Source organism: Seriola dumerili, unplaced genomic scaffold (genome assembly GCF_002260705.1).
Source record: "Seriola dumerili isolate Sdu_G_001 unplaced genomic scaffold, Sdu_1.0 BDQW01000230.1, whole genome shotgun sequence".
Lineage (NCBI taxonomy): Eukaryota > Metazoa > Chordata > Actinopteri > Carangiformes > Carangidae > Seriola > Seriola dumerili.
This window is the reverse complement of record NW_019174485.1, coordinates 1,146,210-1,173,561: the sequence shown is the minus strand read 5'-3', so window position 1 is coordinate 1,173,561 and position 27,352 is coordinate 1,146,210. Positions and strand designations below refer to the sequence as shown.

The 27,352-nt window shown below is 41.8% G+C and overlaps 2 protein-coding genes across 2 annotated transcripts in view; both read right to left on the bottom strand.

The window, feature by feature from the left end:
- The window catches only part of LOC111229447 (girdin-like), a 27,519-nt gene extending 12,354 nt beyond the window's left edge, over positions 1–15,165 (bottom strand). Inside the window, exons 1-27 of the mRNA XM_022755780.1 lie at positions 15,103–15,165; positions 14,931–15,022; positions 13,305–13,410; positions 11,607–11,676; positions 11,016–11,074; positions 10,737–10,820; positions 10,449–10,589; positions 10,182–10,363; positions 8,559–8,640; positions 7,394–7,552; positions 6,998–7,144; positions 6,657–6,801; positions 5,706–6,362; positions 5,404–5,609; positions 5,107–5,301; positions 4,562–4,692; positions 4,314–4,455; positions 4,044–4,217; positions 3,772–3,933; positions 3,382–3,659; positions 3,138–3,281; positions 2,764–2,950; positions 2,501–2,646; positions 2,162–2,254; positions 1,389–1,600; positions 1,002–1,004; positions 453–533 (exon numbers count right to left, since the gene is read on the bottom strand). Coding sequence (XP_022611501.1) covers positions 453–533; positions 1,002–1,004; positions 1,389–1,600; positions 2,162–2,254; positions 2,501–2,646; positions 2,764–2,950; positions 3,138–3,281; positions 3,382–3,659; positions 3,772–3,933; positions 4,044–4,217; positions 4,314–4,455; positions 4,562–4,692; positions 5,107–5,301; positions 5,404–5,609; positions 5,706–6,362; positions 6,657–6,801; positions 6,998–7,144; positions 7,394–7,552; positions 8,559–8,640; positions 10,182–10,363; positions 10,449–10,589; positions 10,737–10,820; positions 11,016–11,074; positions 11,607–11,676; positions 13,305–13,410; positions 14,931–15,022; positions 15,103–15,165 — 4,141 coding nt within the window. The remainder of the gene's footprint in view (positions 1–452; positions 534–1,001; positions 1,005–1,388; positions 1,601–2,161; positions 2,255–2,500; positions 2,647–2,763; positions 2,951–3,137; positions 3,282–3,381; positions 3,660–3,771; positions 3,934–4,043; positions 4,218–4,313; positions 4,456–4,561; positions 4,693–5,106; positions 5,302–5,403; positions 5,610–5,705; positions 6,363–6,656; positions 6,802–6,997; positions 7,145–7,393; positions 7,553–8,558; positions 8,641–10,181; positions 10,364–10,448; positions 10,590–10,736; positions 10,821–11,015; positions 11,075–11,606; positions 11,677–13,304; positions 13,411–14,930; positions 15,023–15,102) is intronic.
- A 2,793-nt stretch (positions 15,166–17,958) lies between these two features.
- On the bottom strand, positions 17,959–26,294 carry LOC111229446 (inactive phospholipase D5-like). Its single transcript, XM_022755778.1, has 10 exons — positions 26,262–26,294; positions 23,844–23,980; positions 23,297–23,480; positions 22,949–23,057; positions 22,311–22,438; positions 20,667–20,864; positions 19,811–19,962; positions 19,372–19,537; positions 19,143–19,233; positions 17,959–18,218 (listed from the first exon to the last, which is right to left on the bottom strand). The coding sequence occupies exons 1-10, from the start codon at positions 26,292–26,294 to the stop codon at positions 17,959–17,961; spliced, it is 1,458 nt and encodes a 485-aa protein (XP_022611499.1).
- Positions 26,295–27,352: the final 1,058 nt, after the last annotated feature.

Here is a 27,352-nt window from a genome sequence, read left to right as displayed (position 1 = left end):
AATAATCTAAAATTCTTGATTTATACTGTATATATATATATATATATATATATATATGTATATATATAGTACAGCTTGCTCCTGGTGGGGCAGAGCTCATGCAGCATCACTGTCCTCCTGCAATGCAGTATTTCTGTGACCTCCATTGTTCTAACAAAATACCCCAGACTGTCTCCAAATATAACCACTCTCATAGAAAGGTAATGTGATGATATTTAAATCTGTAAAATCATAAAAAATATTGTATAATAAGTTAATGTGGTGAAATGAGGTTGTCATGGATGGACACATTACTAACATACTGTATGTACGCTGATGATGACTCCTACTCAAGCCAGTGTTACATTAGTATCATGGCATGTGATAGATGATAACAAAGCATAGACACTCCAGTATAATAAAGTTAGGAGTTAAATAAAAGGCTACAGACACTGGACCACAGGCCTTCTTACACATGGATCGACGAAAGATGGACTTGACTTTGTCTCTGTCCTTCAGCCTGTTCCTCATACGGGGAAACATTTTCAGTGTGGCTTTTTCACGGCAAGTACGGCCACATGAGAGGTCGACGGAGAGGATGGGAGGGAGGTGATGGATGCAAGCAGAAAGAGAGGAAAGTGAGGGAGGATGAGGATAGGAAGGGAAGGAAAAGACAAGGGAAGGGAGGAATCAGGAGGTATGGAGGGCGTGAAGAAATACATACACACAAGTGAAAGACACAGGGAAGACATTAAGGACTGTTGAGGAAAGTTTACACACGTCATGCATCAGGAAGAATGACAGTTTGGACATGACACACACAACATGTGTTTGATTTTAAACACACTGAATACAATGCAACACTTCCATTATTTCACATAATGATTTGCAGACTGACTTGACCTTCACTAGGAACTGTTGAATTATCAAGATTTAAGTTTATTATTAAGATTTAAGTGTTTATAGAAGGTTTAATTAACAGTTTTTGCTATTCATTTCCAGCTTTTGTTAACTTAACACACTTACTGTGTGAAGATCTTACCACTATGACAACAGTGCTGAAACAGGGTTACTTTAAATACATTTATTTGAGCTTTCACGTCTCCTTGAAAAATGCGGTGGAGGGGGTAGTTTTGTCAAATTTTGGGAAGATGTTTGTCCTTCAAATGAAGCTACAGATGTGGATGAAACTGCCGCGTCTATGAGTTCACCCATGTCTCTCTGTCCTCTGTCTGCAGGCTGGACCTCACATGAACACACTCCTGAATGATCTTTGTGCCCTGCCTCAGATGATCTTACTTCGTGGTCTATTGCTGAAGCAGTGAAGGGGGGACTTTGGTACTCTGATGAGGTCGGTTCTGCCAAGTCAATGGGAGATGATCTGGTGAATTCATGAAGGTTATACTCACTATTGTTACGCTGGGGTGAGATGGCATCACCTGCTGAGGTGGAGGCTGAGCCTCCAGAGCCATCTGAGCTGAGAAAGGAGCCGTTGTCGTGAGAGGAGAGGTGTGGATCAGTAACACCTGAGTGCTTGGGTGTGGAGGATCGCTCCGGTCCATGCTCACGGCTGCTGGATTTCATCAACTTCTTCAGTTTCAGAGTTATCCAGTTTCCACGTCTGTGGAGGAATGACAAACCATACTGAGTGAGACATGAACAACAGGTACAGTAGGAGCCAGGCTGGTCTGCAATGGACTGCTACACATAGCAAATAATTATTTGTATGTTAGAGGGGTTGCTCGTAATGATTATTATCTATCTCTGTGATTACTCTAAGCTTCTTGGAGCGTTTTAGCATCTGACAGCTCATTGTATTGGTTTTACGCCCTGCAACTTTACTGTTTTGATTCGCTCTGCTCGATGCGTAAATAAACAACTGCTTGCTAACAATGTGGTTTCAAAATGCAGTCTGCTAGCCAGTTAGCACATCCTGCTATACAAAGATGGAGAAAATGTATTAACTTTTCAATAATGGTGTATATGAAGTGTATCATGTGTGAACTGAAATTATATAACTTTATATTATATAACAACATAGAGGTCAAAATGTAGAAACTGCTAAATGTGTAAAAAGAAATTTCACCCGCCACAGTTATTCACAGTCATAGTTAGTCATTAGCAAGTAGTTAGTCATTACTCCTGGTAAAAAAAATTGTGGTTAACCCTTTAACAGACTTACTTATGAAGAGGCAAGGGCTCATAAAACTTGTACTGGTCCATTATCTTTTCCTCCAGCTTCTCCTTCTGCCTCCTCAAATCATTAAGCTTGTCACTGAACAGAGACGTGCAGAGAGAAAAATGAGATCATCAATTATAAAGTTGGCCTTGCTGTTGAGTACTGTGGTATTTTAGGTGTCATAAATAGTGTAAGTTCCTTCTGTCTGCACGTATCAAAAACTGGGCCTTAATGTGTTAGCTCATTAACAAAGTAGCCTAACACTGAAAGTAACAACAACAGTTCAAACTCTATTTAATGCTACATTATCTATTGTCATGGTGTTGGCCCAATTTTCCTTACATATACTGCCGCTCTTCAAGATGAAACAGATCCTTGCTCTCCATAGTCTGCTCCAACAGCGTTCGGTTCTGTAGCATCAGGGTCTCGATCTGGCTGAGCAAGTGGCGATTCTCTTCCTCCAGGTTTCCCTTCAACTGGCTCAGCAGCTAAATATCACATAGACAAACACGCGTAAACGTAATATATACACAAAACACACACAAATACAGGTTGAGGCATTGAGGCAGTTCACCACCGCAGCGTCACCTGCTGCGCGTCCATACCTCACACTGGTTGTTGAGTTTTGTGGAGGTGATGTCAAGCTGCTGAAACTCCTTCTTGAGTTTGGAGAAGTCGGCTTCCAGCCAGGTGTGTTCCAGCTTGGCCTCATTCAGCTGGCTCTTGAGTTGCTTGTGATCTGCTGTCAGCGTCTCGTTGTCGTTAAGAAGCTGATGGTAAGTCTGGTTCAGCCTCAAAAAAAAAAAAAAAAAAGTACGGTGATGTCAGTGTGAGAAAGTGCATGCATGTGCTTTTGTTATTGTGAAGGTGAAGGGGAGCGATGTGACAGAGACAGTGAGCGTATCGTCTTGTAAAGTCGATAAGGTAAGGTGTTCATGAGTGTCCATGTATTATGGGTGTGTTAAGTTTGCCTCCTCACCAGTCCTTCTCATCACGGAGCCTGCAACATTCAGCCGCCGTTGTCTTGTGCTGTTCTTTCTCCAGAGCCATCCTCATCTGCTCCTCCCTCAGGGCTTTCTCCAGGTCGTCTAGCTTGGCCCTCTGCTGCAGCAGGCTATTGTATCTGAATATGCCCCCAATACAGACACAGACACACACATGAAATACAGGACTCTCGTGTCCCATGTGTTGACAATTCATCGATAGTGCCTCCTCTCCCCCACCTGTCCTGCAGGGTGCGATGCTCCAGCTCCAGTGTGCGGTGAGCGTTTTTCAGACAGCCATGTTTGCCCATCAGGGCCTCATACTCCATGGCTTGCCGCTCATGCAGAGCTGCCAGCCGCTCGTGATCTCGTAATAGCTGCTCGTGGACACTGCGCAGGTCTTCACGTTCCCGCAAGGCGCTGTCCCGCTCACTTTCTGTCCCCGTCTGCTGCTGCTGCAACTGAGCATTCTGGGCCATGAGCGAGGCGCTCTGCGAGTTCAGCGTAGATTTCTCCACCTGGAGAAGGAGGAGAAGTTGATTCGCCGGTCATTTATAAGACTATATTGGAAATATTTGTGAGCTATTATGTTAAGCATACTATGGAGAATACTATGTATTGTAATGGTACCTGCAGGTTAGCGTTGTGTGTCTGCAGGGCTGTGTTGTTCTCCTGCAGTGAGGCAGCCTGCCTTTGCAGGGCGAGGATCTGAGCCTGCTGGCTGTCAGACTGACTCTCTAACTGCTTCAGCTGGGCCTGCATAGCCTGGCGCTCTGCCTCCAGTGTCGCATTCTGGAGAGGAAAGGAGAGGAGAGGAGACCTTTGACCTTTAACCAACCCTTTATTGGTTCTACAGAGGCCATTCTTTTGGTTATCTACTTTAATGAAGGGCCTCAACTTACATTCCTCTCCACTTCAATGAGACGGTCTTTGAGCTTCAGCAGTTCCTTGGTGGCCTCCTGGCTTTCACGCAGCCATTCACTCATTGCTTTGCCAGTCTCAGTCGGAGGGGTGGGGCTTGATGCTGTCCTCTCCTCCTCCTGCCTCTGCTGCAGAGCCTCGTAGCTCAGCTTCACCTGTATGTGGGAAAGGGGTCAAAACACTTGGATCTGTAACAAAGTATGATATATTTTTAAAGTTTTTTTTTTTTTTAACCAGGCCTCAAGACTCACAGTCTTGAGGTTCTGGCGTAGCTGCTGGTTCAGGGTGGAGGACTCCTGTAGACGAGCCTCCAGAGCGGCCATCTTGTCCTCTTTAATTTGCAGAGACTTTTTGAGAGACGACTCCAGCTCTGACTCCAGCATCTTGAACCTGCTGCATGGAGGAAATATTCTAATATTATACCACTTCTCATTGGTTATCATGTTCCCTTCAAAGGCGACAGGATGGAAGGATAAAATGCTGAGCAGACTGTAAGCACCTGTCGTCCGGTGTCTCTTGTTCAGCCTGCTGTGCACTCTCCTGACTCAGGACCTTCATCTCCAGCTCATGTGTCAGCCTCTCCAGTTCGTTGTCTCTCTGCTGCATCTTCAGCTTCTCGCTCACCAGCTCCTAAAGATGGACAGTGTACTTTGCTATCAATAAGTTTTTACTATTCATGGGATTTTATTTTCATTATTGTTTTTTATTATTTTTGGATTTTAATCATACAGAGCCAATTTCATTTGATTGTTTAGGAGAAGGATTTTTTTGCTCATGTTCATATTACGACATAAACTGAATGAAAGCTGTCACTCAAACCAGGAGAATGCTTTCCAACGGTTACTGTCAATGATTAGGAGGAGCAAAAACAACCATTATTTATGTTTTACCCTGCTTTAAATAAATGTTTGTAGTCGGCTTATGGTCAGATACTTGTGTTGAGTACACAGGTGAATGTGTTTGTATGTGTGCGCAACACATGCACGCTATGGCTGTAAAAATCCTAGGGCAAACAGAGCATGGCAGCGAATGTCCTCCCCTCACCTCTCTGAGGGTGGCCAGAGTCCTCTGGTCGATAGCAGCTTGCTTGCTCAGTTCCCTGTTGTCTCTCTCCAAGCCTTTGACTCTCTCAGCAGTCTCTCTTAACCCCTCCACCTCCTTTACTAGAAAACGCATCTCCCTCTCCAGGCCGGCCATGCAGACATTACTGCTGTCTAAGTTGGCATCCTGGATTTCAGCCTGAGACGGAGGAAGTAGTGAGTTTATTCGAAGGCAATGTGAGTCTGACAAACATTATCCTAACTTAGATCAGCAACTGACACCTTGTTCCTAGAAAACAACCTGCTGGCGGAGTCGTCGATTCTCCTTCTCGAGCTGCCTCTTGTCTCTCTCCAGCGCTGTAGTCTCTTGCTCCAGGCTCTGCTTCTCTGTTTCCAGCTGCTCCAGGCGTCTCGCGGCGATCCGAAGTTCCTCTAAAGTGGCCTGCAGACTCTGGTTCTCTGCCTCCAGCTCCTGAACCTCCGCCTCCAGACGCTGAATTTTCCGGTCTACCGAGATGGAGGGAGGTAGAAGAAATAAATTCATTAGTAACTGTTTAATCAAATTCCGAATCTTTAACTTTTATTTTGATCTACAGTTCTTACCAGAGTTGTCAAGAGAAGCCTGTAGATGCTGATTAACCGTGTCCAGGGCCTTGCACTTGGCCTCCAGCCGATGTGTGTGCTTGCTGGCATAGGAGGAACGTGCTGGCAGACCTGTGAAGATGCTGTTCGAGCCAGGGGAGTGATCACATGATCCAACAAAACAATGGAGCCTATTGTGAGCGTTTTCTAAAACTTCCAGATCCGACATTAGTTCTTTGAGATGTTCGCTTTTGTCTCCGTCCTCTAGCTGTCCTTTCTCTTGAATATGAAGGTCTGGATTGTCTGTGAGGAGGATCTCACTCTGGACTCCCTTCGGCTCCTCTGTGTGCAGTCGCCGATGGGAGTTTAAATCTCCATTCAGCATCTGCTGTGGTACTGTACTGAGTGGGAATGCATTACTGTGGTTTTCTGTATTTGAGCAGGAGGTTTGTAACCCTGAGGGCTCGCCTGTTGATGAGGTCCAGTTGTTGATGCTGCTGACCACCTGGCAGACACTTTCACGCTCATGGTGGTGGCTGTGTTTGGGCTGTGTGCTGTTGCTAATAGAGACTGCTCTGAGTTCCTCTATGGTACTCAGGAGACTTTGGTTCTCCTTCTCCAGCTTCAGCATCCGACTGCGTGTCCGCTCACTCACCTCCTCACTCAGAGTCTGTGGACCTTAAACACAAAAACACGATTAACTTTCTGTAAATTAGTACTAAGACCAGCTCTGTGTGGGAGCTAAACTGGGCTGCCTCACCTTACGTACAAACTGCATTCAAATACATTAAAATGTAACTTTTTGACCTAGGTTCTTGGGTCTTTTAATTAAGTAGATAAAAATATCTAATAGATGGAAGCAATCATGCATGTGCAAACTTACATAATTTACATACCCATCTCCTGATCTACTCAACCTATCCCATTCATTAACATAGAGTGTCGTCACTTCACCTTAACACCAGTTCTTACCCTGGGTGTTCTCCGTGGTCTTGGAGAGCTGCTCTAACTCCCAGCCCAGGAGTTGAGACTCCTCCATGCTCCTCCTTTGAGCCAAACACAGCGTCAGGTTCTCCTCCTGCAACTCCTCAACACGCCTCCGATCAGCCTCCCGCTCCTAAAGTGAAGACACAAAGTTATCAACACAGATTCTGTCCAGTCTGATAAGAGTGAGGGCTTAGGGATTGAGTGTTGAGCTCTAGGTTTTTTTGTGAATTATATTACCACCGATCTCTGATGCCGTTTGTGGAAGAGGCTTAAAACGAGGCTACAGAAAAGGTAACAAAGAAGGCATCTCCTTGCAGATGTCTGACCTGTTCCATGTCATGGATCTGTGCCTTCAGCATCAGACCGTGCTTCTCCAGCTGGTGGACTTTATCTGAGCGCGCCCTCCAGCCTTCCAACTGATCTTCCAACACCTCTTTGGTCTCCTGTAGCACTCTGTTATCCTCCTTCAGCTCCTGAAATACACACAAAAGCACCAATCAGATTTATATGTTTTTTTTTTACCTTCCACAAACTCAAAATGTCTCAGTTTCCATCCTTCACTGTTCATGTCCATATCTAATGATCAATGAATACACGTCTTATTTCTTAGTCTTATCATCCAATAAATAATGTTACTGTTGCATCAGAGTATTTAGTGATTTCACACACATTCATGTCTCAAAGTTTACTGGTAAAACATTAATAAGACCACATCCACCTACCTCCACTTTGGTCTTGTAGAACTCCATCTTGTGCAGTTGCTCTCTGTAACGTCCCACTTCACTCTCCAGCTTGTCTGCCTTGATGGCTCTCTCTCTCAGGGCGTCCAGCTCGTCTCGGTAGGTGCGGGCTGCGCGGGCGTCCACAAGCAGCTGGGAGTTCTGGTGAAGGTTCGGACAGAGGCATGATTCATAGCAAGCACCTCAATCTAAAGTAAATGTTTCAATGTTAATCTCAAGTAGTCTTTACTGTGGGAAACTTATTCGACCTAACTGGCGTTCATTAAGTGTCTTTTATCATTTGTCACGTCACTTTGTCATATTTAAAGCTGCACTTGTCAATATTTTTATATTAACACTGAGTCAAATGACAACATGTATGTGAGTAGGGGTTGCACATAGTAAAAATACCACAAAGAATTATCACAGAATGCAGTTCCCCTCTGTGAAACGTTTTAGTGTCTTTAAGCTCGTTGTTTTGGTTTTACAACTTTTTACTGTTTTGGTTCAGTTTCATAGGCTTTGTGGCGCAATGAGTAGCTATTTTTTAGCAAATTCTTTTAGTTTATATAAACCCCTGATAAAACCACTGTGCTTTATCAACCTGCACCAAAATGGCTAACAAAGTGAGAGACTAGTTAGTGGAGCATGAATCTACTAAAGAGTCTGGTTGGTGGAGACCTAAAAGCAAAGTGAATATATACTTTCATCAGGTGGCCAGAGACAAGACTCCAAATGAATGCTAATGTTACTGTGTCTGCTGGATGTATAATTAGGCAGCTGTTTGCTAACATGTTTTAGATGTCAACTTTAAAGTTCGTAATATATCAATCTTCCACTGCTCCCCAGGTGGCACAAATGATTGATTAATGCTGCTTTAAATTCCAGTAAATATTTGGTATGAACTATGCTAACTAGTGCAGAAAACCTGAGACAAACGCTAAAACAGAGAATACATACTGAGATCTCCTGTTCAGACAAATCCATACAAGCTTTAGTTGCATCTCTGAGTCAGAGTTCAGAGGTTTAAATTTGCTGTCATTAAGCACTGCTCTGCAGCAAAGCATGGTATGCATTAATCTGTATAATCTGCAGAGCGGTCAGGGGTTACTGTGTGTCACCATCAGAATGAACTGCAATTTATTCTTTGTCTTCTCTGACTTCAAACCTCTTGCTGGATCCTCTTCAGCTCTGCCTCCATGTTCTCCAGCTCATGTCTGCAGTCTAGCATCTGCTCACTCTTTTCCTCTCTGGTGGCATCAGGTATGCGATGCAGAGAGACAAGCAAGAAAGTAGGTTAGTGTGCACTACTTACTACATTCCTGCAATAGTTTTAATGAAACTATTGAAATATATATAACTGTTTTATATATATTTAAATACTGCAGGGGTAAGCACACAACTATTTCCCATTTCCTTTGACTCCTGCAAGACAACAAAATATATATTTCAGTTGCTTAATGGTTAAATCAAAACAAGTAGGCCCTCGTTACTGCTGTTGCTATAAACTTGTATTGCACATACCTACACATACTAGATTATGTTAATGACAAAATACATTCTTTTATAGAGCTATTGAAGTTCAGGGTCATTCAAAAGGGCAAAGTCAAGTCATACTTGATGCTTTTAGTGATATTGTGTTTGCTCAGAGGCAACAGTGTGAATCTGAGCATCCCAGCAAGAGAGGACAATACAGCACAGAAGATGGGGATGGAGGGCAAAAATGGAACTGAGATCTTGAGCGGATCAGCGTTTGTGTGTGTGTGTGTGTGTGTGTGTGTGTGTGTGTGTGTGTGTGTGTGTGTGTGTGTGTGTGTGTGTACATGCGGTATCTGCAGCAATGCAAAGCCAATGTGGGTCAATGGCAGTGCATAGCCATGGAACCTGCCAAGCTGGCAGTAATGTGGGCCAAACTCCCCAGGGCTTCTCTTATCCTGTAGTATCTCTCTCTCGCTCTCTCTCTCTCGCTCTCTCTCTCACTCTCTCTCTCACTCTCTGTCTCTCATTCACTCTCTACTGGCAGCTCCACAGTAGAGCCAGGCCACCTCTTTACCATTAACCATCCGGAGGAGAAACCCATGCCATACTAAGAGAAAACATCTCACCCAACAGTAGTTAATTGTGTGACAACTTTTATCAGTGAGCTTGTTTTACTCTATGTTGGCAAACTGATGCATTTCAGAGGAAAAAATGAATTGCAGGTGAATTGCAGAGAGGTGGATCATTCAGGTTTTTACATGAAACTTGAAGCATAACATTGTTGCCTCATTCACAGTCTTTGAAAAAGTTTGAATTTATCATAATTTCTGTGAATTTACACAGAATTTACTTTTAAAAGGCTGATCAATTGACCCACACAGATTTTGCCACTCTTTTATAGTGGTTGATAGTTTGCATGTATATTGATTTGATGCACGGTAATTTGAGCTACCTTGATCCTCAGGTGCAGGTATATTTTTTCAAGTGAATCATCCACATGACTCTAAATCCTTACAAAGGATGTTTACGTTTTTATTCATCATATTTTTACATGCAATTATTATGCTTAAAATAACTGTAAGCATATTTGACCTCATGCCATTTGCATTGTACTTAGATCTCAGTATTGCTTTCCTATGCACTGGCATGTTTGCTGTAAGATGTTTTTATGACACTGAAAACATTGAAATTGTATTTTAGTTCTCCTGAGAGGTTTTTTTGCCCCCTCGCACTTTCTTCTTTAACTGTATTGTATGTTTTCATTTTTGTGAATAAACTAAATTATTGTTATTTTTTGTCCACTTGTACTCACAGTTCTTGCCTGAGGCGTCTGATCTTGGCCTTGGAGTCAGCCAACTCCACCGCCAGGTGTTGCTGGGACCCGGTCTGCTGCTGCTGCTGGATGCTGGGAGAGTAGCTTCCGGACTGTGGGCTGGAGGGGCTATTGAGCAAGCTAACTACGCCCTCCTTTTCCTGCATTAGCTCTGCTATAGTCTGCAGAAAGGAAGGGAAAGAGGAATGCAGCATGTTACAGATTACATTTAAGTCAATACCAACATCTGTTTGCAAATATAGTTACCTCCAGATGGTTGTCCCTCTGGTCCAACAGGTGTCGGAGGTGTGTGGCCATGTTCCTCGCTGAGGCCTCCACCTCATCTGGGTTCATCTCACTGGACTCCAACCACTGCAGATCCAGCACATTCTCCTGACTGTGGGTTAACTGGTAAACACAATGGGGGAAAGAGCGATTCAACATGATTGTACACCCAGCATCTGGTCTACAGTCACCAGCACAACTAGACACAAACTGATTTACTGTCACACAGTGCTGCGGTGTTCAAAGCTCATGTCATATTCAGTCTGATACCTCCTGAATATGTGCAGCTATTGCAGCTTTTGTGTCAAAGTCAAGCGTCTGGATCCTCTCGATGTACTCCTCTTTCTTCTCACACTGAAAATGAACATGGAAAATTATGGAAATGTTTCGATCTCCAGAAAATCAACTCATGCAGCCTGATCCAGGCTAAAGAGGTTAACATGCAAACAAATCAGGCATAATATCCTACAACAAACTACCATGTCCTTTGCATAAGAAGCAGATGTTCATATACTGATCTTATACGTCAGAAAGTCAGTTAGTGTTTACCTGGACTGCACATCCCAGCAGTAACAGCAAAAGCTTCTTAATTTCTTCCAGACTTTGTTCTATGGGGAGTAAAAAAAAAAAGTTCATTATCTGAAATCAAATTTATCAGATTGAAGTACCGAGAGCTGCTGGCATGGATTTAAATTGACTGGAGCCCTGTCTAGTGAATTTGGGTCACCACTTGCCAAAGCCTCAACACAAGCCAGTGTGGTTATCAGACTGATAGCGTGCAATTGAATTAAAACTGTATCAGCAAGAGCTAAATCAGTTTGTCAAACCATTTTCAGTTTAAAGAGCTGGGAAACCAATTGCTCTGTATTTAGAAACAAAAATACATTGTTATACATTGTTGCTGTTTCCTAAACAATTACATGAATACTAATAGCTGACTATGGTTTCACTACCAAAGGTGTTTTCATATCTTATATTTTATTATGGATATATCATTTTCACTTTAGCTCCTAATTATAGGCAAATTATGGGAAATCAATGCATGGTGCATTGAGTATCAGCAAACAGACAGATCAGGCTTCCAAACATATACTGAATTAGCAGCTCCAATAGAGAGGAGTTTTCTTTAAAAGAGCATACCACAGTAAGGAGTCCTGCCAAGCAGCAACACATTTGGCAACGGAATCATGATCAATTGTCTCAGATTATCCTGCAAAAAAAAAAAAACAGAGAGAGGCAGAAAGGGACGAGGGAGATGGGTTGAGAAAAAGGAAGATTAGCACATTTTAGCACAAACTGAACTCAGTAAAACATTTCTTGGGGTTGAGCCAAACTGCCTGAAAGAACAGGAGCGTATGTATGTATAGCACATAGCAGCTGCTTCAACACATGTATAGAAACACAGCCAACAAGTGGACAAGCGCTCTGAGTGGGGCCAGTTTCCTTGGTGCTGTGGTGAAATCCACCAAAACTGTTTGGTGCAGCCCTGTTTTAAGCTTTAGGTGGCTTATGGTGTTAAAGCGTGTGCATTCAGTGGGGATGCCTTTGATGCAGTACAGTTATCCTAAACCAACAGTCACATTTTTTTGCCACTCTGACCATAAGGAAAATTTTAACTGTCCACAGAGCTTCAAACATCTTCTCCTTTCCCAGGCTTATGTGTGGAACTGAGGGCCGGTCTCTGGTCTGTGTAGGTATTAGAAAATACAGATTAGGCGGCGAAATCAGTACACACATTTAAATATGTCAAGGATACATGGCCTTGCAGCCGAGTTAAGATTTAATAATTTTGGTGATTAACTTTTCATCTGGAACCATCATCAGGTCAAAATCTGAAGAGCTCCATTAGTTTGATTTATTATTAATAAATTTTGATTTATTTCATACATGATATGAAGGTCATTTGATCTCATCAGCCTCAGTTATTCTATGTTTTTAGTGCTAATTAGCAAATGCTAGCACGATAGTGTGCTAAACTAAGACGGTGAACATGGTAAACATTATACCTACTAAACATATTCTGCAAAACTGGATTGGTATGGATGTGGTTTTCACATACAACAGCAGTTAAAGAGCTTCCCAACATCTACAGTATTTTTACAGTACTTTTTCTTGCAACAGACTTGAATAAGATTCATTTTAATATGGGCAGAAGCATGAAGAGCTGCAGTTTATCTCAAAGATGAGCCTTTTTTTTTTTTTCAAGACGCAATCAGGTCACTGAGAGTTGTGTTCAGTGAGATCAGAGAAAATTCATGACATTTGTGATTGCCAAGAGTAATTACAGAAGGAACACTGACTAGATCTGCTGTTGATAGCATCAGTTAACCTGGGGTAACAAAAATAGTGAAAAGCCATCATTCCTTGACTGTGCTAATCTATAGAACTTGATTGTCTCATCCTCAGTGAAATTACTTTTCTTGTGATCTTCATAGATCTGAAAGCTTAGCAGCTGTGGTGGCTAACCACGAATCCCGTGACTTAATGTGTCACTCTAAAGCTGTGTGTGTGGTTTTACTTGTGTCTCTCTGCTGTGCTCTAACCTCGCTCCTGTGCTGATTACACAGATGTTTACATGGCTGATATTTAGGCCACACATCTTAAGAAGAACTAGTTGATCTGCTGGGACACAAGTACCGTACAACTACAGTATCTGGTGTGTGCGCATGTGTGATGCAGTGTGTGCGTGATGCACAGTTGCGGTAGAATTGAAACATCTAAATGAAACGTTCATAATCCGATGTAGAGAGATGTAAAGCTTAGCAGCCTGTAGCTTGGAATCATTATACAACACATTATATGTCGGAGAAACCAGAAGAGGGAACATCCAAAACTCACCAGATAATATGTCTTGATTTGCTGGACAAGAACGTTGAGGTTCTGCATCCTCTGACTTGGATCCCTGCTCACTTTGTTTGCACCCTTAGGTGTAGCTGAGGGATTTCTGAGGATGGGAAACAACACAAAGGCATTTTACTTGACATTTCTGCTATTCGCAAACACACAAATGGTTGTCAGTGGGATGGGGTGAGAGGAAGCTGCAAGCTGGTGGAAGCTTTGGCTCAAAGATCACCATGAAAACATGTATGAGGTCTCTATTCATTCCTAACTTTAGGCTGAGCGACGTCATTCCTTTCAGACACCAAACAGGGGTGTTTTTGAGCCAAACGGGGTGGCTTTAGACTTTCCGCCCCAAAGAAATCTTTTAGCTGGATTCTTGGGCTGTTGGCTCCAGCCTACTGTAGTCTGGCACCGAACTGTCACATACTGAAGTTCAAATGTTATCATTCACGGGCCCCAGTGCAGCTATATAGGTCACACTTCACCTTGTTGCTCAGGAAAGGAGTCTCACAGTATGTGAAATAAACAACTGGAGACACAGATATGCTACATAGCTGTCCTTCCTGTCTCCATCTCTGCGCTGTTTGTCCTGTTTCTGTCCTTCCTCCTCCCTCCCTCCCATCTGTGTCCCAGTGCCACTAAACAGCAGCACCAAGGCCCTAATCCCAAAGGGTCTCCCAATCCATGAGATTATCCCGCCTCTTCCCCTCCCCTCTGTGCAGCATTGTTTTGCATTTAGAGCTGGTTATTGTGACCCTGGGGGGATAAGTGGGATGAATGGATACTGTGGACTTGGGGTGGCTAGACAGTGTTATCCACGAGTACATTGGGTCATCAGTTTTTTTTTTTTTTTACCTCTTCTTTGCAACTGTTCAGTTTTAGTTTGGATTCTACTGGCGAGTGTCACTCCATCCTAACACGAGGGCTAAAGCCAGGGGCTCTCAACCTTTCTGCTCACGTCTTTGTCACAATTGGAAACAGCCAGATGACCATGCGTTAGTGTTTGTTCAGGGTGAGGGAAGCTCAAGAACATAAGGCAACCAAATCATAATCTCTTAAGTAGCATCTTGACGGTGTATATGATGTCCCCCATGTCTTGGCAGAGTTTGTGTTTGTCTCAAGCTGACATTCATCAGTGCAGACTGTGTTTCTATAACTCGTATGCTAATTCTAACATTTCTTGAGAGATCCTAACCTGTAAGTCATGAGGAAGTTGCATTTAAAGACTGCTGCATGCAGACTACAAAGATCCTCTTTATTACTGCAGAGTGACAAAGCCAGTACTGTTGGTGCCTGGATAAGAATGTTAGCAGACACTTGATACTGTATCTTGAAGAGACGCTACCTTATTATCAATGAAAGACGCAGTTTGATGATGCTGATTTCCGTTTGAACCACTGACAACACATTTGTACCTGTAAAGCTCACTGTTAATCATAACTTCATGACAGATGCTCTGTCAAGTCTGTAGCAGTCAGCAGCTCCAAAACACTGGCTACTAATCTGAATATCCATCTGGACACTGCTCACAATAACCTCCATTGGAAATGTGACAAGTGAAATATAAACTGCAAGAACAAAGCTGGCATGAAGCAACTCATTAACATCAAAGCAAGGACTTACATTTGGGTCATTATGTCATTCAAAAAGACTCCATCCAGCAATTCAGAAAAGTCCAAATGCATGCCTCCATCATTTGGGACAAATGTCTTCACCTACGTTACACAGAGAATACAGATTGATTAGATGATATCATGGTGTTTGGCAGGAAATCAGAGCTTTCTGCATCACTTACCCAAGTGACAAGTGGGCTCAGCATGAACTGATCCAGACTGGGCAGGAAAACTCCACTTTCCATCCTTACAAAGGTTGATGGGTGATAAATCTCAACAGAACATCCGAGCTGCCTCAATCAGGAAAAGACTGACAGCAACCTGGGAACTACTGTTTCCTCAGAAGTGGGCCAGCCTTGCAGAAGCGTACCGTTCAGGCCGTCCCATCCATCTCATTTTAACTAGTTGAGAATTTTCTCCCGGCACTGCGGCTTCGACTGTCCGTGTTTTCACTCGCAGACTCCGCTCACAACTGCATCCATGAGATCTGGCAGTTTAAACGGCGACATGTCAGCGTCCAGACAAAAATCCAATCCGCATTTTGTCCCACAAAACCACACACACACTCACTCACATCCTCCTTGGTCCTCTGCTGCAAAGGCATCTGCCGTCACCCCTCCTCCTCCTCCTCTTCCCCCTCCTCACAGCTTCCCTGCTTGTCACAGAAAGAGTTAGCTCTGATGTAGGCGTATAAGTGATTTAAAAAAATAAAAATAAAACAGCCAAAAGTGTCGGTTTAGCCAAATATATATTTTACTTCCTTAATAAAACCTAGTCTAGAAATAATGAAATGTTGCGTCCCTTTGAATTCGTAGTTTGAAGCCACTGCAGTAGAAAGTGCTAATAGAGCGATCTGAAAATATCTTTGCCTGTAATCTGTTACCATGACGACGGCGCCCCCACCCCTCCCCAGCAACAGCAGCAGCAACAAAAGCAGCACTGCTGCTGACACACACACACACACACACACACACACGCACCGTCAGCTACTTAGATGTAGATGTGCATTTTGTTGTATTTGTAAGTATTGAAAAACAGGATAAACCACCATGTGTAACGACAACTGTTAGTATCGTTCTGAATGCATTTTTTATATTCTCTAACTAACTTCTTTAAAGTTACAACCACAAACATTCGGGCAATGCAATTTCTCTTAATTACTTTCAAAGGCAATTTCCTCAACTTTATGATGTAGCCTAATGAATTTACACAGATTGTGTTCATCTTAAAAAATAGAAAGAAAAGAGAAAACAAAAAACGTCACAGCAAGAAAAAGAAATTTGAAATAAATTTTAAAGGATGTCTCCTGTCCTCAGATGTCCATGAATGTGATGAGGGTCTCCCCTCTGAATACAAAACCTCCAGACTCATGATGAGAAACTTGGTGCCTGTGACGGTGTAACAACACCACCCTGTGTTAAAGACAGGAACTAAATCTCTCACAGCTGTTTGTTACAAATACTGTGAAACGCCGGTGACAGTACAGCACACTATAATAATATAACTACGCTTAATACATGATATCTGCAGATAAAGTCTATAAAATGTGTAAAACGTTTTATTTTAATGCTTAATGTTTTTGTAAATATATAAAAAACGATTTAAACGTTGTTTTTGGGAAAATGATACACCTATAATAAATGATAACAGTTTTGGTAAATCTAAATGCTAAATGTGAAATGTTTCTCTTCAGTCAACAGCTAAATATATAGGATGTACATTTTCTGTACTGGTCAGTGGTGGAAAGCAACTAAGTCAATTAACTCTGTCTCCTGAGCATCAGGAACTCCTGAATATTTCCTCCACTGTTATATGTGGAAATAAAATGGAAGTTTTCCATTTTAAAGGTCCAATATTTTACACTTGTCATGTTTTATTAGAACGTTTGATATCCATAAGAAGATATATTTGTGGTTTTAAGTACCAAATACAATCTCATTGTAGTTTTACGTCTCCTCTCTCAGGTTTCTCTCTGGAGCTCTGGCAACAACAGGTTGCTGAGCCAATCAGAAGAGAGGCTCTGAGCCTCTTATCTATTAATGTAGGTTCTAGACCTGCTTTATAATTAAAGAAGACAAGGAAATCTTGCTTTATATAATATGGCACCTTTAATGTCTTGATTAAAATACTGGACTTTGACACACCTTGACAGTTTTTTTGTCGGTCAGCTTGTTTTAGAGTTTTTTTTTGCCCCCCAGTGGGCAAATTTCACTAATGCAGCTTCTGTGAGTTCATCAGAGAAAATAGTTCATACAAAGTATCATAGTATCATAGTGTCATACAAACTTCAAATCAAACTGACTTCAATTTCTGGTCTATCTGTGTAGCAGTTATTTCTAGGACTCTAGGACTGGATTTTGCATATAAATGTTGGCCATAAATGTTAGTTAGCTGCTTCCCAGCTTAGTGATTGTAAAAAAAAAACACAACAACAATTAGGCAAAAATGTAAATTTTATAAAGATGGATGAAAATGTTCAATGCGATGATAAACAGCCTTTGCATCTGTGAAGCTACAGCGTAACCCTGTGTGCGCATCATTCAAGAAAGTGCAGGCGATGTCATGTCACATTAAAACCCTTAAATGCTATGCATTAAAAAGTTTATAAAATACAAATTAAAACTGTAAACAAAATCGGTGTGTCATCATTAAGTATTAAATGATTTGTTCTGGTGAGTTTGTTGGGATATTTCTATAGATTTCACATACAGACCATATTGATTTTATAATCATTATATTGCTTGTCCAAGTATATAGTTTGTATTTGAATATTGCTCTCAATATTCATGCAACAGTACATGCTCATATAACAGTCGACAGTGATTTAAGCAGTTAGATATTATTACTGTAACTCTGAGTCAAAGCATTACTTCAATGTCACCTTTGTTGATTCTAACTGAATCTATTAAAATAATGTCACAAAATCAAAGCCAAGTCTAATAGTGCAGCTCTACATTCTTATATTGTATACATGTTGGTAAAATCTATTTCTGGTATGTATGCCAATGATCTCTGAGGATTTAAAAGACATTCTGTGCTCATAAAGACAAATGGCTGTTCCATTCGTTCTCCTTAGTCTCCGTGTGAATTTTCACTTGTTGCAGGTTTCTGTATTTGCCCTGATGATCTTTGCTTCCTTGTAGGCTCTTAGCGTAACGCGACCTCCAGTCTCTTTCAAAAGCAGCCTTGACGTGCTCCAGGATTGTCGCTCCCCTGTCTTTGAGACTATTATTCATTTGGACCACCAGCCCAACTCCTGCATTAACGGCAAAGTCGCTACCAACCCAGTCATGGTTCCCTGTGGACATAGAGCAAACCTTAGATACTGTGTCAAACAGATGTTATCTCAAGAAAAGATGACTTTGAGTTCTCAGTTCTGTGATTTTCTTCTTGACGTGCATGTTCAATAGATGCAGTTTGGTGCTTGTGTAACTCTGTCTGTGTGTGTGCATGTGAGCAAACATTTTAAATTGACAGTTTGAAATTTGGAAAATTATGTTTCTTTGCTTTCTCACAAACAGTTAGATGATGCACCTTCATAAATGTCTGTTAAAATGACACCATTAGTCCTATTGTCCTATTAGGACAGAGTTAGTTTAAGTTAGCTAGACTGGCTCTGTCCAAAGGTAAAAACAATCCTCTCCTCTTATTATTTATTTAATCCTTATATATATATATATATATATATATATATGAAAACAGCAAGTTGTGACTTTACAAAGGGTTATGTGATTGACTATTTCTTGGGACTTCTTGGAGTCTCGTGGACATTCGCTGCCCTCTGTAACTGCAACCTGTTGCTTCTCTTCTTTTTTTTTTTAGACATAAATAGCAAAAACCAGAAGTTCAGATAAAATAAACATATTATAATACGTTGATTAGTGAGCTTTAAAGATGTTGTTAAGCATATGTTTTTCACTTTGGACAGAGGCTATAGCTGCTTCTCCCTGTTTTTCTGCTAAGCTAACAGTCTCCTGGCTGTAGCTTCATATTTAATGGACAGAATGGTATTAATATTTGCAGCTAACGCTCCGCAAGAAATCTAAGCAGTGTATTTTGAAAAATATGTCAAACTATTTATTTAAGAGAACTGTCTAATGTTTTAAAATTAGAATTCACAATAAAATCAAGACCTAATGAAATACATTGAAAATATGTAATGCAAACAACACCCCCCCCAAAAAATAGTTTCAATGCAAACTGATTTGTTGCAAACACATACCAATGTAGAGAGCATTGTCAGTCACCATGTACTTGTTGTGGTTGAGTCCATGTTGAATGTCATCGTTTTGCTCTCTGTGACTGAAAAACCTCTGCAAAAAATTGAAGAAATATAATTATCTAAACATACAACACCCACTGAATATTTAATATTTGCATGATGAATCAAGAAGAATTTCCAGATGTTCACTGCAAATACTAAACTGCAACTTCCGTTAAAATTCACGTACCACCTCTAGTGAACAGTTGTGCAGCTGCATGCAGAGTGACTTCAGGGAGGTGGCAAAGTTAAAGGTGAGGGGGTGGGTCTTCTTCCAGAAGCTTATCAGCAGGCGAACTCGGACTCCTCTCAGGACCACAGCCTCTCTGATCACTTCATCGATAGGTGACCAGTACCTTGTGACGTAACCAAAATTACTATACGCAGTGCTTAACAATCTAAAGGCACTGATAAACACATACAATATCTCCCTTAAATTCAAGTTAGTGGAATATGAAACACTATATTTTTCTTCCACAGACCAACAGAAATACAGTTTATACTAGATTTTGTTGCCCTCTGGCCCAGGCACACACACATGAACATGTAGTGATCTGTTAAATATTGCCACAGAAGGTCAAAGCTCCTACACATACAGTGTTTTAATGTCTGTGTGTTTAACTCTGTACCTTGTGACTGAGGTTCCTCTGAATCTCCTGTTCACCAGAGGGAGGTAGTCAGTCACAGATATAAAGATGAATTTCTTTGCACTCTGGATGACTTGATAAATGGCTTCTACATCTCTGGTGCGATCTTTTGGGCAGAGGACTTCAGGAGAGGTCTGCAGGAAGGATACGTCACACGTTTGCACCCAAAATTATATTAAAATCACAGAAATTGAAAAACTGAAAGGCCGAGACAGTTTTAATATTCAGTTTGCTTCACTTCAGCAGACAAGAGTTTACAGCAGTATCTGTTCATTTACTTCCCAATGAAAAATCTTACACTGAAAGTGACAATAAACTCGGGGCGGTGTATGATTTTCCAAAATGTCTGAAAGTCTCAGTTTACATTTTGAGAGAGGGTGAGAAAAACAACACGGCACATTTCCACAGCCATGTATCATTTCTAGAAGAAATGAGACACAAGAGCAGGTTGGAGTTGCCAGCAGCCAATGACAGCATGGCCCCATTAATTCCTATAGGATGATAAATGCCTTAAATGCAAGTGGTAAGCATCATGTCGCTTAGAGGGTAGCAAGATTCATTACTGTCAAATTAGGCTGAGGTACTGAGATAGTCAGACTCAAGATGCTCCTCAGCGTGATATTAAGATGATTAATCACCCATTGTGTGTGTCTGTTATTAGTTTGTAATGAAACTTTTATAAAAATATTAACCCATCAGTCCAGAGGCAGGAAACTGGTGCCTTAAGAGGAATATGAACCAGCTGTAGCAGACATATAACCTCTTGTCTGTGCATTTTTTGTGTAGAGTCGATTTATGTGTTAGCATGCTGTAAAAACTGTAAAAAGTCGTTCCTCACAGACACATAAGCTGTGGCATGGCTAGCGTTGAGTTGCAGCTCCAGTGCGTCATTCTTCCCATAGAGGGCTGTAACTCTCTTTGACCAGATGGAGGGGATGTAGTCCCTCTCATGAAGCTGCCAGTAAAATGAAAAGACTCGGTGGAAGTCCAGAGCCAGACAGCTGCAGTTATACACCACCACCCCCAGTTCTTTCCTCTGTGGGGTGTCAGAAAGGAGCACACAGGAAAAGGTGATGCAGCAGAAAAAGTTGCAGTTTGTTGTAAGTGCAGCTTTGTTCACTAGATAGACATGCTTTATACACAGAGAAGATACAGTTTAATGGAAGTCTAAATTATGCTGACTATAGTGTGAGAATAGTAACACACTGTGAGAGAATTTGATGATGTTGTAGTGATTTTAAGGCTATAATAGAATCATTTTTTTCTGAGGGGAGTGTGAAGCAACTAAGAGTCTCCACTGAGGCTAGTTGCTCTGTGAGGCACAGTGGTGCTTTGAGCTAAATCCTGACATCAGCGTGCTAACATGCTCACTGTGATAATGCTAACAAGCTGGTGAGCATGGTAAATATTCTAGTTGTTTTTAGAGTGTTTTAGCATGTTAGCATTTGCTAATTAGCACCAAACACAACAGCAGAGGCTGATGGAAATGTTAGTTTTGCAGGCAGGGGCTGCCGATGGAATTAGCTACTGGTTTAATCTAATGGAATCTAATGGAGCCTGACAAATAAATGTAATAAACTAAATCAAAGTATTGGACAAATTGAAAGTTTGGCTTGATGATGCTGAATGAAAGGTGAGGGGATCAAGCATGGCTGACCCAGCAACTAGCACCAGCATGGCTGAAAAACAACAAGATGAAAATGAACAGGAGACAGTCATTCTAAATATATTCTCGCCTGGTTATTAACTACACAAAGCAAAAAAATTGTTTTGTGTTTATTCTATTTTAGTGAGTAACAGAAGGAAGGAGTGACAGTCTACTCTAATAACCCATGTAAGATGAATTTCTGACAATTTCTACCTTGCCTTCGTTTTGTCTCTTCTTTCCTGCCTGCCTGTCATATGCTCTCTACTTGTCTGTGTGTGTGTGTGTGTGTGTGTGTGTGTGTGTGTGTGTGTGTGTGTGTGTGCCCACCACACACACATTCATATATGTGTCCATGCCTTCCTTTCCTCTGGCTCTTTAGTTAATTACACTCAACAGTAGTTCTACCTCGAGCCAGCACTGAAGCATGAAAAGTGCCAGGTAATCACTTCAAGTTACAGTATGCTAATGCTCCCTGGTTCCTCCTCCATTGTGAATTACATGCTAAATGCAAAGTGAAATGCTACGTGTCTTCCTGACTCGCCTCAGACAGCAATCTTAAATCATCCCTGATGCCCATTAGGAGTTGCTGCATGAAAAGGTACAGGTGTACAGCGAAACTAATCTAGACTCTGTGTTATGTTTTGAGTCCCTGTGGGGGCGTAAAGGTTATCATTTAATTAAATGTGTGTATGTCTAGCTTTTATTTCTGAGAGACCAGAAGATACTGCAGGTTGGAAATGAATTGCAGAGCTGACCACAGCTGACTACAGAGGCTCATTTATCCTTGCGTCTGATATTACTCAGCAGACTCATGTTGTTGATGCTTGTTGTTACCTTGGAGAGTGACCTCCAGTCCATATCAGCGCTCCCGATGTAAATGTGCTTCCGATCCACTATTATGAATGAGGAATGAAGTCCTCCTCTGGTAAGAGCTGTCATATTAACAAAATGAACCTCTGCATCTAGACAACATGAAAAACAGAGAGTGGTGAGAGTATGAAAAGTTAGACAAAATACAATGGGGAGAATCGTGGAAGTTGGCCTTGGACTGTCTGACAGACAAGTGGGTAAAATGGGCAGGGAGCCTGAGACGCAAAGGCTTTGACAGAAAACCAGTCAGGTGCATTTGCACATCTATGATTTTTTGACCTTGGTTGTGTAGTTTGGCTGACATGAAGGTTGTGTGACGTGTGCTGTGGAGCTGCTGCATGAGGCTGCATGGTGCAAATGAGGTTTGTATCTGTTTTCCTCGCTGTATGTAATATATGCAATATGGTACTACTCTCATATAACAGGTTACTAAAAGATTCACTAATCTTGTCATAAAATACAGGAAAATCTTTAAAATATAAGGTTTGTGCACAAGAGATGCTGTCAGTATGATGGTGTTAGGAGATATGAATCTTAATTCTGGTTTGCTACAGTGGTTTTACAAATTGCCTTTATAAAATAAAAATGTGACAACCACTCACTGTGTGCTGCCAAGGTCTTCAGTTCAGCAGAGTTAGTCAGACTGCTGGCAATCTTCAGTTTAACCCCACGAGATTTCAGGTTGAGCAGTCTCTGGAACAAAAGCTGACCCTGAGGAAGAGAGCGATGTTCTGTATTACAGTAGTTGAGCATTTGAGCAGTGCTTCCGGATGTGTCTTAAAAGGGCAATACTTATATCTCAGCAAGACTAACCTCATTAAGACGCTATATACAGATTTACTTGAAAATAATTGCATTCCCTCTCACAGGACACCTGGGAAATGCAGTCGGTACATGTTCAGTAGGAATGTAGGGGGGATATATTCAGAATGTCTGCCGTGGCTTTGTACCTGTTTGGCAGTGCTTGGCATTGTTTCCATGTCCCAAGAGTTTAAGTCCCAGACAGGTGACACCACCTCAACCGAGTGCTTTGCCTGGTCCAACAGTGTGTGAAAGCCAGCAGAGAGAGGGAAGTGGGTTCTGCCATCCGCGGGGAGGAAGAGGTCGTCTGGAATATTCTCCACAAGCACGATGCTGAGAGCAACACATGTTTGTGTTAGTGCATGGAGCCTTTTTTTTTTTTTTTAAACTGTTCATTATAACATTGTCATAGGAGTGCAATGCTAAATCAGAGTCATACTCCTGTAAGAGCATGTGGAAATATGATACTACACGGTGTGCAATAAGGTATGCAAAATCCTGAGCAGTCATCTGATCATTTATGAGTCGCTCACTCTGACTTGAAGACTTGAAGAAATTAATGATGAGTTACTCAAAAACAGACTTTGAGATACTAAATTATGATTTGTTCATAGGTTGTTGCACTATACATGAATGCAAGCCCTATTTTTTTCTTGCCTTGTTGTGCTCTTATGTTGCTCTTGCAGAACATCTTACCCACAGTCTCTGCTGCAGTTATCCTCTGTGATACCATCCTCATCGTCCCCCCAAATGTCCACTGATGAGAAGATCAGCGCCACCAGCACGGCAAAGCAGCAGAGGAGGGCAAAGATGGCAATGCACTTCTGCTGGGTCTGGAAGACAAGTGAGGTGGACACACACACACACACACACACACACACACACACACACACACACACACACACACACACACATATATATATATGTATATATATAATGGTATTTGTAAGTGATGGCTAATCAGCAGCACTGCAGAGCTCGACTCCTGTTGTTGCACTGCAGGTTTACAACTTGCAGTGAAGACATTGACATGGCAGATAGTATTGGGTGTCCAAAAGGAAATTATCAGTCCTTAAATGTTAATGTCCTCAGTTGATACCATTGATTAGAGGTTAGGATGCATGATCAATACAACAACAGCTCTGTCTTCTTTAGACATTGGAAACCTTTCATTTCTTCAGGCTGCTGAAGAATTCAAAGCCCTGGAACCAAAATCCCCCACATTCACAAATCCCACTTTATACCACGGAGCAGAGGACAAGTGAAGTGGAACGCTCTCCAGCAGAAGGCAAATTGATACCCAGCTATAAGATATATTGGAAAGCTCTGTTTTTATGCTTTTCTGTACAACGCCTTCTTCGTTGTTCAGGTGAATCCCAGCTGAAAGGGATTTTATGACCTCTGTGCCAGGACGGGTAGACCCAGTGGCGCATATATGACAAGCAATATTAAAGGCTATATTTGTGTGCATCAATGCGTGTGCTCTATATTGTCTATACTGGTTGTAATAAGGGTGGAGTGACAGAGTGGTCAGAGGTTATAATGCAGCAGCCTTGATCCAGCCTGAGGAGTTTTGATTTCCACTGTTTTAAAAGTGCAGTTAGGCACTTCTGTTTTGCTTACGAGTACAGATTTTCTCCGCTCATTCCCTGCCCTGTTTGGCTTTGTCGGTTTTGTGAGCCGTCAACATCGCATTACGTATATTTTTGTGTTCGATCAATCAAATGACTTGCATCCTGCTGTGAAGTTTGGTTGTTTAAGCAGTAGCTTTTCTCAGACAGATGACTCCCAGCTACAACTTTTGGATGAAATTTTCGCCATTAATCAAAAGAAAAATTGTGTGTGTGTGTGTGTGTGTGTGTGTGTGTGTGTGTGTGTGTGTGCTTGTGTGTGCGTGTGCGTGTGTGTGGGGGTATTCTCTATGTTGTTTATCTCGGGCAATGAGGCTGAAAGACTAGTGCCAGCCGGATGCACCTTACACCCCTCTGCTGTCCACCGAGACCAGTGAGCTCTTCATTTCATTTAGCAGAGTCAAGGACCAGGCCCGACTAGTGGATGTGTACATGGCCGCGAGGAAATAAAGCCTCAACAAGACTGACAGAGTGAGACCGGTCTGTCGATTTTCAGAGCGCACGAGCTACTGATGCAGTGAGATACAATAATGAAAGTGACCTGACACAGTTAGCACGGAAACTGCGGCTGAAACAGTGAGTTGATTAGTTGGTGGAAAGACAAGGAATCTGCAACAATGCTGATAATCATCACAATTGTCATTTATCAAGCAAAACTCACAAACACCAGCTGGTTTCTTCGTTTGTCTGTTTTATATCTTTGGGGTTTGAACTGAAGATTGGACTAAAGATACAATTTGAAGGCGAGCCAAATTACTTGGCAACACCTTTGATAATCAGTACAATCTCCTAAGTTGTTTATCAAGCAAAAAAAAAAACACTAGCTGGTTTTAAGCTCCTCAAACCTTTTATATAAAAGTGGATTCAATTTCTGATGGTTTTGTACTGTTGTCTGGACAAAAAAATTAATTTGAAGACGACAACTTGTGCTTTAGGAAATTGTGACAGTTTTTCACTATTTTCTGACATTTTATAGACAAAAGATTAATTGAAAAAATAGAATTGCCTAAGCCAGTTATCAAGCAAGAAAAACAAATATTAGCTGGTTCCTGCTTCTAAAATGTGAGCACTTTCTTCTTTTGCCTGTCATACATCAAACTGAATGTCACTGGGGTATAACTGACAACATGAGCTTATGTCCCATTGGAATCTGGTCTTTTTCTTGTTATTTTTTGATATTTTATAGACAGTTCATTGAAATAAAAATCATAAATGAATGTATAATGATATAGTGATATGATGATAATTGTTAATTGACATCCTAACTGAGTTTATTATACATATCAGTGTTTTCACTGGATAACTGAAGAATGCATTCATTGAATTAATCTAAGGCTTCATCCAAATCGATCAGTGATGTTACGGAAGCCGGTAAGAAAAACCTCAGGCACTAACATGCACTAGAATTCCACTGACAGACAAAGTGAGAACATCATCATATTAAATTTATGCAGAGTGAAGCAAGTGTAGTTGTAAACGTCACCTTCACGGGCTCCTGTGTGGTCGGTCCCGCCATGAGAGCAGCACTCCTTCAAACTTCTCTGACAGCTGGGAAACAGCAGCTCAGTCACACATCTTTATAATCTCTCTCTCTCTCTCTCTCTCTCTCTCTCTCTCTCTCTCTCTCTCTCTGTATTTCTCAGCCACCCCTCACTACCCAGCAGGACTGTCTGATGTCTTCACTCTCCGCTACTGTCTTCATCTTGCTGGTTCCTCACTGTCCTGGGAGGTATGTGTGTGTGCACACCCAGCTCCTGGTCCATCTGACGTGGTTCTGTCTGTGTTTGTGTGAGCTGTATGTGTGCTGCTCACTCTCTGCTGGGAGAGATGGAGAAAGACCAGCCCCTCTTGTTGAAATGGCCAATACAGAGCTGTAGCTCAGAGCCCCGGCAAACCATCCACCCCCCCCTTCTCCACTCTTCCTCCCTCCTCATCCTCTTCCCTCTGCATCTTCCTCTTTTATCTGCTTGATGAACAAAACTCATCCAGCAGAAAGCGGTAGGGCTTGGCTGAGAGGGGAGGGATGCTGAAAACATGCCATTGGTTATCCACTGTGTATGACAGCTGCAGCGAAACTCTCAAATTGTTCTGAACTCATTAGGTCAGATATGTACACACACACACACACACACACACACACACACACACACACACACACACACACACACACACACACATATGCACATCGTTCTCCCCAGAAACAACTAAATAATTTAAAACAGCCCTATAGCTACCATTCATAATTTCAACTGATGACTGTAAGTCAGCAGTGTCATCTGCTTTAATTCCCACTGTGTTTAAATCATTGTAATAAATGTGCTTTTCAGTACAGCACCAGATTTACATGCACTCATTTATGTTTCACTCCCACTGTGTACAGCTTCAAATCCAAAGCTCTGCACTCATTGCACAGAATTAAAAGGCCTCGGTGAGGAAAAATGAAATATGCAAATACTTTCATACTCTCGTACTTCCACCCTTTCATTCGCCCAAACCCTTTTCTCACAAATGAATATCGTGACGCCTAGCAGCAGAAAACAACATATGCTGCTGCTAACTGCAGGCAAGCTGCTG